This window comes from Myotis myotis, unplaced genomic scaffold (genome assembly GCF_014108235.1).
Source record: "Myotis myotis isolate mMyoMyo1 unplaced genomic scaffold, mMyoMyo1.p scaffold_m19_p_10, whole genome shotgun sequence".
Taxonomy (NCBI): Eukaryota; Metazoa; Chordata; class Mammalia; order Chiroptera; family Vespertilionidae; genus Myotis; species Myotis myotis.
In genome coordinates this window covers 66,844,496-66,857,886 of record NW_023416314.1, presented here as the reverse complement: position 1 = coordinate 66,857,886, position 13,391 = coordinate 66,844,496, and the positions used below count along the sequence as shown (strand labels likewise).

At 45.0% G+C, this 13,391-nt stretch overlaps 2 protein-coding genes across 4 annotated transcripts in view; one reads left to right on the top strand and one right to left on the bottom strand.

Moving 5' to 3' along the window:
• The window catches only part of LRP4 (LDL receptor related protein 4), a 61,740-nt gene extending 49,812 nt beyond the window's left edge, over positions 1-11,928 (bottom strand). The window contains exons 1-2 of the mRNA XM_036326944.1: positions 11,839-11,928; positions 960-1,278 (exon numbers count right to left, since the gene is read on the bottom strand). Coding sequence (XP_036182837.1) covers positions 960-1,278; positions 11,839-11,928 — 409 coding nt within the window. The remainder of the gene's footprint in view (positions 1-959; positions 1,279-11,838) is intronic.
• CUNH11orf49 (chromosome unknown C11orf49 homolog) overlaps positions 11,917-13,391 on the top strand; it is a 149,539-nt gene continuing 148,064 nt past the window's right edge. For all 3 annotated transcript variants that reach the window (XM_036326005.1, XM_036326006.1, XM_036326004.1), the window contains exon 1: positions 11,917-12,048. In XM_036326005.1, the coding sequence (XP_036181898.1) occupies positions 12,000-12,048 (49 nt within the window). In that variant the 5' untranslated portion in view covers positions 11,917-11,999. The remainder of the gene's footprint in view (positions 12,049-13,391) is intronic.

Below are 13,391 nucleotides of genomic sequence, written 5' to 3'. Positions count from 1 at the left end.
AGTTGCTAACCCACGGGGTGCACCCACGGTCCTAGGCGGCTGCGGAGAAATACATTCCATCGGAGCCCCGATCGCACACAACAGTTGCGCACGGGCACCACACAAGCTATTAATGAGGAGCAGATGAAGCAGCAGCCCCGCTGCCATCCGTCCAGCTCCCCGGAGGCCACCGCGCGCGGGCCGGCCGGGAGGCTGCCTTCGCAAGTTCGGCGCTACCCGCCACCCCCCCCCCCCGCCCCGCTCCCCCTGGCCCGCACAGATCTGCGGGAGTCTTCCCGCAATTTCTCCCCAGAGTCCCTTCTCGGCCGCGTTTTCAATCCTGCCCCCCTCTCCGCCCCTCCGGGAAGGATCTAGGGCAGGGAGCTGATTGGTCGCAGCCAGGAGAGGGAACCCAAAAATCCTGCTCCAGGGAGGTGCTGCAAGCAAGCAGTGCCGGAGGACCCTCGGAGGGAGCGAGGTCTGCAGCCGAGGAACCGTCGCCCCAGCAGAGGAATCCCCGAGCTCGCGTTCAGATTCCCCGGGGGCCCTCTCCGCGATCTGCCGAGACCCCCGCCCCTGGAAGGAGGGATATTTAGAATTTACGGTCTAGCGACCGTCCTCCCCCGCGTCCCTTTCTTCGCACACAGGACACAGAGACCCCACCTTAACCTGAAAGGGAAGCCGCCCCCAGCTCTTCAAAGAGCCGCGAGGGCGGGCGCACGAGCGCCTCGGATCTGCCCCAGCCCCGGCCCGGGCCCCGGGAGCTCGTCCGCCACTCCCCATCCAGGACTTCGGAGCTGGGGGAGCTCGTGCTGCCCGCCCCGGCACGCAGTCTCAGGGCTACTGCTGGGACCGAGGGCGAGGGGTCTCGGGCCCAGCCGGCGCCGTCCGGCTCCCGGGATCTGAGTTCTGCAGCGGCGGGACCCAGGGACAAACTTTCCCCGGAGGCCGGTCGGCGCGGGCGCGGCGGCGCCGCTTACCGTGTGCGCAGAGCAGGGCGCCAAGCAGCAGCGCGCCCCACGGCCGCCTCATGGTGCCGCCGCCGCAGCCACCGGCGCTCCCTGCCGCCCGGGGGTCCCGCTGGCTCCCGCGGGACGCGCGGCGGAGGGTCCCCGAGGGGAAGCGTCCCGGTCCACCGTGGTGGGCGCGCCCCGCCAGTCGCTCTCCGGCCTCTGCTGCCTCCAGTGCTGCCGGAGTCGAAGCCGCTCCGCCAGGGGACCGGGAGGGGGTGTCCCAGGCCCAGCAACCCCGCCCCCCGCGCCGCAGCCCCCGCCACCGCCACCGCGCCTGGTCCCGCCCCTAGCCAGCCCGGCCCCTTCCCGCCCTCGGCCCCCGCCCCCGGGTCCCCGGATCCCACCCGCCGGCGCCTCCCGCGCGGGCCCCGCTCCTCTCTCTTCAGGCCGCCCCCACATTCCTCGCCTTAGAGAGAGCCCCCTTCCTATTCCCATTACGACTGCTCGAATGTCCCTAACTTTAAAAAATTACCCTGGCGGCAGCTCTCGAATCCCGATCGCTCTAGCTCTATGACAGAGGAGCGCTCGAGCTAACCTACTAGTACGTCTCCTGGACGTGACCCCAGACCCCCAACCGGCCCCAAGTCCAGACTGTATTGATGTCTCGAATACGCAAGGGTTGCATAATCCTCTCGGGCTTTATGGACATCAAGCAAGCGACATCAGGGGGCCTGGAGTGCTGTCTTAACTTAGCATTCTCACTGTCAACATTCCTTCTCTGAGATTTTCTTCTTGCTCCACCCCCCACCCCCGTCTGGGCAGCGTTGTTCTAGGGCTAAATAATTCCACGACCTCCCCTTTTCATTTACTCATTTCCTGAGGTGGTTGTCTGGGTCCTGTCGCCCCAGTTCAGATGTCCAGAGTTGGCCCAGACCGAGTGAGTTCCTCCTCGCTGTCTTTGTAAATCAGCACGGTTAACCTCTTCACCTTCCTTTGATTTTCTGGGCCCCGCAAGGAAGGAATGGGGTGAGGAAGTAAGCCCTTACTTGCAAGTTTAGTCTCCCAGAGACCTCAGCCTCCTCCCTGCTTCAGTCTGTAGAGCTTCCAGCCATGTTTTACTACATCAAGTTATAAACTCCTCCCTTGTCTTAGCTTTTTAGCCCATGCCTTTCTCCAGTACATTGTAATAATATGGGTTAATTTTGTTACCATCTTCCATTTATAGGTTGACTCTTGTCTTGTTACCTTTGTCCAAGTCCCCAACTTCCTTAGGGTTCTTGCAGCAGTTCTCAACCTGTGGGTCGCGACCCCTGAAAATACATCCTGCATATCAGATATTTACATTACGATTCATAACAGTAGCAAAATTACAGTTATGAAGTAGCCACGAAAATAACTTTATGGTTGGGGGGTCACCACAACATGAGGAACTGTATTAAAGGGTCGCAGCATTAGGAAGGTTGAGAACCAAATGTATCCCTTTTCCCTCTCAAGTTGGTATGCCAACTTTTTTGGCTTTGAAATCTTCTGTAATTTGGTAAGCCACATTCCTCTCACTAGAAAGTAGAGCCAGGAAGACCTGAATGTCCCATGTTTGCTGATATTAGATTTCTGCAATGGATTGGTAGGCATTTCATCCTTGCTTGTTTTCAATTTTTCAAACGATTTCACTTCAAATTGCCATCTTTGACCAAAGCTAATAGTAACTTTGCAACAGCAACCAAAAAACGCGGAGTGTTAACTCCTTCTTAGCCAGTACTTCTCTATCCTGTTTTGCCTGAAATTTTTACACAGATGAAATGTGTGGAACTAGCATCACCATGGTAACTTATACTGAGGCATTTTGTGTGTGTGTAGTTCTTCTTGTGGACTGAAGGCGGCAGCCGAGTCAGGTCAGCTTTACAGTCACTGCTAGGAACGCTGCAACTTATGTCACCTTAGCCTAAAATCCAAGGAGAAAAAAGTGAAAAGTAGAGGCTGATTCTTAGCACGTACACTCTCCTTTTCCCCGCAAAGCCCATCTCCCACATTTTTTATGCAGCCTTGGTTGTTGGTCTCAGGATTTCAGTATATGTTGCTTATGTGGACTTGCTTTTCAATCTGTTGAGAAAGACCTTATGATTCTGGAGACCATATTTTTTTCCACATGGAAACTAAGGACATGTGGTATAATAAATACATTTGTCCCCCCCAAAAAAAATCCAAGACAGGCGGTCACCATACTTTCGATGTCAGGGGATTAGGGATTTATAAACAGTTTCCACTCTGTATGCAAAGGATACATTCCTTTCCAGAATGCATGATATGTGTTGTTTTTCTGGGATTGAGGAGGAAGGGGGAGGCTGGCTATCCATGTCTGACTCAGGCGCAGGAAATGGTGTTTTTTGTGTGCATCCCAAGTGCTCCTCCTCCATGGTTCGGCACAGCTCTGGTGCACAGAGCCACCCTGGCTGCTGTTAGTCACTGGGAATATCAATGGGTAGAAACGGACTTTGTGCATAGTCCCTGCCTGGGTCACCCCCTAGGGTGAGTTAAGTCTTGGCTGTCAGAAACTGCTCTTGTGCCAGGAGTGCTAAGCCATATTTATTTTTACCAGGCCTCTCAGACTTTCTTGTTTGGAGTGAGAGATCCTGAAAAGCATGCCAGAATGAACTGTTTGTCTCCCTTTTATTGTCCTCTGGGACATGCCCCCTGAAAAGTTGTAGGGGACTGCCAATTCCAGAGGGGTCTCAGAAGCATTGGTTTCCTCAGAAACACTACCCCTCTCCTTCATCTCCTTCTAGGACAGACCAGGAAACTGAATTTCCAAGATTAGAATATTGCCCCGAATTAGATCAATCACTAATGGCCTTTTCAAAGAAAACACAGGGAATGCTACATGATTTTGATCCAGTTGAGTTGGTAGAATCTATACTAATAAACGCATAACATGCTAATTAGACCAGACAGCCAAACGTCCTTCCGGATGTCCTTCTGGACAAAACCATGGCAGCTGCGAGGGCCGAGGTCAGGCAGCCACAGTGGGGTGATGGGGGCAGCACCTTCCTGCAGAGGGAGGCCAGACTGCAGCTTAGGCCCACTTCCGGCTGGGAGCGGGCCTAAGCCATCAGTAGGACATCCCCTGAGGGCTCCCGGACTGTGAGAGGGGGAAGGCTGAGCTGAGGGACCCCCCCAGTGCACAAATTTTTGTGCACCTGGCCTCTAGTTCTCTTATAACAGAGGCATCATGCAACAATCTGAATTTCTTAACACAATTCTTCAAAGAGAGCAAAAGATTTGAAGTTTCACACTTTATTTAAAAAAAAGAAATATATATGTATTTATTTTAGAGAGGAAGGGAGAGTGAGAGTGAGATAGAAACATCAATGATGAGAGAGAATCATTGATCAGCTGCCTCCTGCACACCCCGTACTGGGGTTTGAGCCCACAACCCAGGCATGTGCCCTTGACCAGAATAGAACCTGGGACCCTTCAGTCCACAGGTTGACACTCTATCTACTGAGCCTAACCAGCTAGGGCTGAAGTTTCACACTTTAAAACAGTGGTTCTCAATCAAGAGTGATTCTGTAGACATGGGGCAATACCTGAAGACATTTTCGGGAGTACTATTGACAAATTAATGAGTAGAGGCCAGGGTTCCTGCTAAATAGCCTACAATGAGCAGGACCTCCCTCCTACAAAAACGTATCCAGCCCCACATTTTAATAGTGCTGAGGTTGAGAGACCCTGATTTAAAACATTAAGAACATGAATCTGCAAAGAATTGCTGCATCTTCTCTCTAGAATTCGCTTTCTGTGAATAGAGGGCAGGGATTCTTATAGCAGGGAAAACAAGGGAAAGCTCAGCCAAAGGAGCTAAAGGCATCTGATTTGCCTTGGGAAGCCTCTTTCTGGTATCCATTCGCTTAGTAATAGTAAGTATTTATTACAGTGTATTATGTGCCAGGCAGTGTAGAAACCGTGGTAAACAGATATATCGGCTCTCTGGAACTTACAGTCTGATGGGTGTGGAGGCTACAAATATACAGAGGCATTAAAAGAATGATCTAAAAAAATGATCTCACAAATGAATGTAAAGCTACATATAATAGGGGCGTTCAAGGAAATGCACAGGGCCTATTAAAGGAGAGACTTGATTTAAATTTGGGGTTTCAAGCAAGGCCTGTCAGAGGCACTGACACTTAAGTTGATTAGGAGTCACCAGGATAAGAATAGGTGGGGAGGGTCTTCCAGGCAGAAGGAACAGAATGTGCAAAGGCTGTGAGCCAGGAAATAGGTCCATCGGATCTATGAAAAAGTATCATTAACTTTTAGCAATGCTTTTCTCTAGGTTGGGGGGAGGAGGGGTGATACTGCTGGAGGCCAGGAAACAAGGGAAAGTATAAGGGAATAGCCTGATTTACATTTCTGTGCTTTCTTTTCTTGCAAATCCTCCATACCACCATTTCTAATATCAACACTTTTCATGTTTCGGCTCAGTAGTGGTACTCATGCCTGAATCTGGGTTATAATAGCTGATTCAGGTCCCTGGCCTAACTTGGGGCACCTTCTGAATAGTGGCACTTTCTAGCACATTTTTATCTCCTGAAAGCTTCATATTCACTCACCTGGGATATATAAGTAGAGCCATTTGCAGCAAATATCTCAGTATATCTTACTTATTTCAGAAGCAAAGATAAATTTAGAATGATGCATAAACAAATGCATCAATGAATAAACATTTGCTTTAACACCAAACATGAATCAAGCATCTATGTAAATGGTCTCTCTGTTCCCACACTTGCCCCTGTATAATTCATTCTGTACAAAGCAACCTGGGTGACTTCTTAAAAAACGTAAATCAGATCATGTCATTTCTTGGCATAAAACCCACCAATGGCTTCCTGTTACACTTAGCATAACATCCATACTTCTCCCTTGGCCTTCAGGGTCCTTCAGGATCTGGCCTTTGCCTACTTCTTTGACCACGTTTCCCTTTATTCATTCCGCTCCAGCCATACTGGCTTTCTTTCTGCTCAGCAGCGTGCTGTCTTTTTCTTTTTCCACCCTTTACATGAGCTGTCTGTCTCTTCTACTTAGAATGCTGTTTCCCCGGACAGACCTGTCCATGGCTGGTCTCAGCTCAATGTCACAGCCTTGGAGAAGGTTCACCTCACCACCCTAAATTTGCCTTGTTCTCACTCACTGCTTTTATTTTATCTAGCAGGTTGGACACCGTTTCATAGAGGTGGTGGCATTTAGCCCGGGTCTTATAGGATGTGTAAGAGTTCACTAGGCAGCAAATGTGGGAGCGACACACTCTTAGTGGAGAGAAGAGTTTATGCCCCAAACAGGAGGATGTGGAAAAGCTCAGTACGGTTAGGAACAGTGAGTAGGAAAGTATGGTTGGAGTATGAAGGATGTAGGGAAGAGTGAATGGCAAAGTGGCTAGAAAGGTGGGTTGGAACAGGACTGTGAAGTGTATATGTCCGCAGGTTAAGGAATGTTACTTCATCCTAGTGATGGTGAGTCAGCAATGCTTTTTAAGTAAGGAAGTAACATGGTCAAATTTGAATATTAGAACAATACACTCTTCCTGGCTTGGCAGAGAAAAAATAGACACAGAGACTGCAGCTTTTCATCCTAAGATTCTGAAATGTGGGACTTCCAGTTCATATCCTAAGTTTATTTAATGATTCCTAATACATTCCCTTTCATCCCCCCTGAACTAATTCTCTTGGCTTGTCTACATTGTAGCATTGTTTCTATGCTTTTTGTTGAGTTTGTTACTTTTTTTCTGGGCATTTCTTAAGATATGATGATCTGTCACATACAGCATTTAGGTGTAGGAAGGATATGCCAATGCTTTATTTTTTAATACTGTAGTTTTAAAAAAACATTGATTTATTTGGAGAGAAAGAAAGGGAGAGAGAAATATTTATTCATTGTTCCATTTATTTATGTATTCATTGGCAGCTTCTTGTATGTGCCCTGACCGGAGATCAAACTCTCAACATTTGTGTGTAGGGACAACACTCTAACCAACTGAGTTACTTGGTGCGGGCTGCCAATGTTTTCTGATTAATTTTTAATGCCTTTTTCAATGGTGCCTTGCATTTTTCTGGACTTTTTATATAATAAATTGGTTCAGATGAGGCAACCATAAGTCCTATGGGTTGGATTGACTTTGCTTTTTAGACTTTTAACTTACAGGAAGGAAAATCTACTTATGGCATTCAAGCATTTATTTTACCAGGCACTATGCATGATCCTAGAAATATAAAGATGAATGAAGTCTCTGCCCTCAAGGAATTCATAATCTAGTAGGAGAATTTAAAGAATTTTTTAAAAATGACATAAGTGATTATTAAAGCGTATCATCTAGGACAGAGGAAGGCCCAGCTAATTTTTGTAAGCTACCAAGAAGAATCAGAAAAATCTTCCTCCTTTTCAAATTATATGAAAGTGTAATTCCAGCTCTTTTAGCAGCGTTTGAAAATATAAAATAACAAGAGGTACAAGTCTGCAATTTGCCTTTCAGCTTCCAGTTCGATTTAAGCCGTGTCTTCTTAATCACTTTCTTGTAATGCATTAGTTATTTTTTAAAAATATTTTTATTTATTTCAGAGAGGAGGGGAGAGGGAGAGAGAGAGATAGAAACATCAATGATGGGAGAGAATCATTAATTGGCTGCCTCCTGCACATCCCACACTGGGGATCAAGTCCACAACCTGGGCATGTGCCCTGACCGGGAATCGAACCGTGACCTCCTGGTTCATAGGTCGACGCTTAACCACTGAGCCACGCCGGCTGGGTGCATTAGTTATTTTTAACTGTGCCAGAGTTTGTGGGTGTTTTCTTTGCAAATTCTCCCAAAGCTCTGGTCTGTTGACCCGTAGTAGTCCAAAATAGCATTTTTAGTTTAATCATGTTAATTCCATATGGTGGTATCACATTTAGTTTCTGCTTTGTTCCTAAGGAGGATAAATCTTTTAAGAAGAGCAAGAGCCTGGTAGCTGGTCATGAATGAATTTCATGACCTGCATTTCTTAGTAGAAGCGCCTTTAGCATCTTTTCTGCTTGATGAGTTGATAAAAGCTTGTCCTAGTTTCTTGAACCTGTTTTGTAGTAATAATTCAGCCTGAATTTTCTCTTTCCTTATTGTTTCCTTGAGGTTTAAAACTAGTATATTGATTTTTTTTCTGAAGTTTTCAATTCCAGGGAAGATTTTCTTTCCTATCAATCTCTTCATAGGTCCTTGGCAGAGCCAGTGAAGTCTATTAATTTTCTCTTTATAATTACTAATTATAATCTGATAAATTGACATCTCAACATGTACTCTCTCTTGTGGGTGTTTCTTCTATTGTTCTGAGGTTGATGTTTCCATTCCTTATGCTATAATACTTTAATATCTCATGCCCTCTCTCTGTTTTAATCAATTGTATAATGCCTGCTTATTTTCAGGATTGTGAAGTTGTCTTCTGATTTAGTGGATGACTATTAGTTTGGGTAAAATTTTCAGAAACATGCTATGATAATTTAAGAACTTGAAAAGCCCACCTAAATAGAAGGATGACTTTTTTTTTCTTTCCTTGATATTCAACAGGGTCACAAAAATATCCTTGGCTTTAACAACTCTTACGTACTTCCACTTTTCTTAAGACTGATGTTTTGTATGTTTCACTGAAATATTCCCTCCACCACTGAAGTGTTGCCAAAATCTATTATTGCGTAATCTATGGCAGAAGATAAATCTAAAAGTGGTGGCTCTTTGTTAAGAAAACCAAACACTAGTTGAAAGGTCATCACTTCTGTTGGAAGAATATTTTCAAAATCTTCAAGCCACTCATGTATTGTCTTGGTTTGTTTTCAGGTTATAATACATGCCTATTATAGAAAACTTTTGTGAATATAGAAAAATATAAAGAAGAAAACTGTCAACAGTCAGTATTTCCACCAGCAATCAAGTCTACCTGTTACTTCTGCAACCCCAAATTTTCTTGAAGCCTTAGTCTAGCAACCACCTCCCCTTTCTAAGTCTTCACAGACTGTTCAGGACATTAAGAATAGAGACTGTCTCTAAATGTAAGGGTCCTTAGGATTTTTATGGAAGGAATGGAGCTGTAGGAAAAACCTACAAATTGCTCCACAGATGACATCTTGTTCTTATTTAGCTTTCTTTGAGTCATTAACAGTCGGGCGCCACTGGTGCTGAAACTTATCATTATTATAACCGCAAATGGGTTAATGCCCAAACAAAGCTATATTCTTGGGGCTGGTTCCCAGCTCCACCACACAGACCTCAGCAGCAGCACCTTCCAAGCCCCAGGATAATGCTCCACAAATAAAAGGATGTCAAATGTTCAGCCTGGACTGAAAATTCGCTTCTTTTATCTTGTAGCTTCCAGTTGCTGGGAGGGCAGAGCAAAAGAAAAATGAATAAATAAAAACCAAGCCAATAAACCCTAAAAAAAGAGGCTGTGTGGTTTAGTGGTCAGACCACTAGCCTGGGGGTTGGGATAGTGCGATCCAGTTTCAGGTCACCCACTATTGGCTGGATGATGATAGAAAATTCATCTTCCTATATTCCTCAGTTTTCCTACTTAGGAAAGGAGAAGTGCCTTAGAAAGTTCTCAGGACAAATGAAATGATCTGCAAATAGCTTCAAGTTGCTTGGAAATAGAATGAAATTGTAACCCTCAATAATTACTATCCTATTACTTTATTAATAATAGTAATAAGCCACAGGTGTGAAAGTTATAAACTCTCATACCTTTAAGCTGCATTGGTAAGGAGAATGGAAGGTGAGGGTGTAGGAAGAAGACAAATATTTTCATCATATTTGTAGGACTTCACATCAAATATCAAATTAGTAAATTCATTGCCTCAAAATAATAAATGCTGTTCCTAGTTTCGGTCTGTCCCTTTATCCTTACTGCATCTAAACACAGAGTGACTCACAGGAACCTAGAAATGAGACACATATACAATTTTAAGGGAAAGGGAGAATTAGGAGGTTTGAAGCTCCTGGTAGAGGAGGCTAAGAATAGACCACTCAAAACACAAAGAGAAGAACCTCCTCTTTCTTTTTCCTCCCAATGTAGGTGGTCCACCGGTTTCCCAGTCATTCTTTTGATAGCATGATTTTTGTTTTCTTTCTTTTCACAAAACCTCACCTTCTCTTTGTGGGGGTGGGGTGGGGGGAGAGACAAACTAAAAAAGTGAGAGCAGGCCCTAGCTGGTTTGGCTCACTGGATAGAGCGTTGGCCTGGGGACTGAAGGGTCCCACGTTCGATTCCGGTCAAGGGCATGTACCTTGGTTGCAGGCACATCCCCAGTAGGAGGTGTGCAGGAGGCAGCTGATCGATGCTTCTCTCTCATTCATGTTTCTAACTCTCTATCCCTCCCCCTTCCTCTCTGTAAAAAGTCAATAAAAAAATATATATATATTTTTAAAAGTGAGAGCAGAGTGGCTTTTTCTAATAGGTTTCAACTGTGACAAGTGCTACAGACCATTAACCTGCTTTTGGGAACGAAGGGGAGCAAAAAGAGAAATATGGGGATCTCTGGAAACGTAAAGAGCAATGAACGTTATCCCCTCTTAAAGAAGTGAGCAATTAGGCATATGAGGAAAGAAATCCAATAGGTGTCTTGGTTTGTGCATCCCATCCCCTCAAGAAGTGAAGTGTTGCCCTAGCTTGTTTGGCTTAGCGCAGTGGTTCTCAACCTTCCTAATGTCACGACCCTTTAATACAGTGCCTCATGTTGTGGTGAGCCCCAATTTCATTGTTACGAATTGAACATAATTAAAGCATAGGGATTAATCACAAAAACAATATGTAATTATATATGTGTTTTCTTTTTTTTTGTGTGTGTATTAAAAACCTAACAAATACCATTTTTATTCATACTTGTATCCCCATATCCAGAAGAGTCTCTCAAACAGAGTAGGTGTTAATGTTGAGCTGTAACCTTGTGGTTCAGTTGCCATGCTCTCAAAGCTCACACATCTAAGTCACCAAGAAAAGCAGGACTTGGCATCTTGGTCAGTGATTCCAGAAAAGAAACTGAAAGTTCAAGGGCAGGAGGTCAATCTGTCCTCCCAGTGGTTGGCATATATGTGTTTTCTGATGATCTTAGGCGACCCCTGTGAAAGGGTCGTTCGACCCCCAAAGGGGTCGCGACCCACAGGTTGAGAACCGCTGGTAGTGGATAAAGTCTCTGCCTATGGACTGAAGGGTCCCGGGTTCGATTCTAGTTAAGGGGACATGCCCGGATTGCTGGCTGAAGCCCCAGTAAGGGGCATGCATGAAGCAGCCAATCAATGATTCTCTGTCATCATTGATGTTTCTATCTCTCTCTCTTCCTCTCCCTTCCTCTCTGAAATCAATAAAAAAATATTTTTTTTTAAAAAAAAGAGTGATCCTTTTAAGAAAAGAAAAGAAAAAGTGAAGTGCCTTGGTAGAAAAAAACAAAACAAAACAAAACACTTGGAAAGGGTACCAAACAGTAAGGCATAGGAGTAGAAGGAGGGACTAAAGATAGAGGATTTTGAGAGGAAATGTTAATGAATCCTAGAGGATTTAATGAGCACGTTCTGTTATAGGATGAATGTACACAAATTTTAATGAGCAGCCTTGTTACAGGAGCAACCAAGATATAAGCACTTGAAAACATTTTGTAGCAAATATAGTAAATAATAGATAAAAATAGGTAATGAGATATTGCTTACGGAAATTTAGGGGTGGGATCTATTGTGAGGATAACAGCTGTATAAAGCAGGAATAGTTATGAAATTCAGAAATTGAGAATATGGGAGGCTGGCAATAATTTTTTTCCGTTCAAATTCTTCTAAAACCAACTAACTCATCGAGCATTCTTGAGTTCTAAGAAGACTGGACCGCTGCAAAGCAACCGCTCCCGGAACTCGTGTGGCCAGCTTCGCGTTGCGGTACGGAAACTGTTTGCGTGACACCCCCTCCGCCTCTTTCCTCTCCTCTGGCTGCGTAGGTGCCATGGCAACGGAGAGTGCTGGTGACCTAGCTTCCGGAAGCCGGAGAGCTACAGCTTGGAAGCTCTCCTTGTGCAATGATGCTGAGTCCGGAGCGCCTAGCCCTACCAGACTACGAGTATCTGGGTAGGAGCCTTGGGGAAGAAAAGAAGTGCAGACAAATTAGGCGGGGGGCGGGGGCGGGGTCTGTGTGGGACCCGGTCGAGCTGGGATGGGGAGGAGCAGGGAAGGGGGCGCGTCCGGGTCCTAAGCCCGTTAGGCCCAGCGAAGCGGAAAACAGCACCTGGGGAGTAAAGAATGTCTGAAGTGGACGGGCTGCAGCTCAGGCGATGAGGATTGTGTTCAAAGTGGGATAGGTTGGAGTTGAGAATTTGGGGTCCTCGGGGGGGCGGGTATTGATATGCTGGTAGTGGAGTAACCATGAACCTTGAAGTGCCAAATCAGGCATTCTTGAACAATAATTTTACCATTACATAGCGGCAACTACCAGTTGTGAGCGTTTCTTTTACATTACGCGCTCTACTAAACATCTTACATGCATTCTTTTTTGAATCGTCACAACAGCCCAGGAGGAAATACTGCTTTTTCTTCCATTTTGCAGCCGGAGAAACTGAGGCTGAAGAGGTAACTCACACAAATGAGGCCGCACAGCTAGGCAATCGTAGAGCTCTTGACCGCTAAGGCTGTAGCTAGTACTTTATTGAGCACCATCAGCGTGTAAGGCATTTACTGGATGAAAAAGAGATGTAGGCACACAAATTTTAAAAAATAGACCTTATTTTTTAGAGCGGGTTCAAGTTTACAGAAAATTGAGCAGATATTATACAGAGTTCCCATGATATTCCCCGCTCTCCCCTACCCAGTTTTTCTTACTATTAATACCTGGCATTAGTATAGTACCTTTGTTATAACTGATGAACCAGTGTTGAGACATTATTATTAACTAAAGTGCAAAGCTTACAGTAGGGTTCAGTCTTTGTGTTGTCAGTTCTATGGATTTTAATAAATATGTAATGTCATGTAACTGTCATTATAGTATCATGCAGAATAGTTTCACTGCTCTAAAAATTCTCTGTGTTCTACCTCTTCATCTTTAGACCTGCACCAACCCTTGGCAATCACTAATCTTTTTACCGTCTTTAAAGTTTTACTTCTCCAGAATGTCATAGAGTTGGAGTCAGCCAATAAATTGGCTTCTTTCACTTAAGCATTTAAGGTCCCTGAATGTCTTTTCCTGGCTCGATAGCTCATTTCTTCTTATCATTGAATAATATTCAATTGTTTAGATGTACTATACACATTTTTAATGAAAAACAATTCTAGTTTAAAATTTTCAATTGATAATACAGAAACTGATTTAAAATATAAAGAAGTTTTTTAAAAAAAATATAGCCCTGACCGGTTTGGCTCAGTGGATAGAGCGTCGGCCTGCGGACTGAAGGGTCCCAGGTTCGATTCCGGTCAAGGGC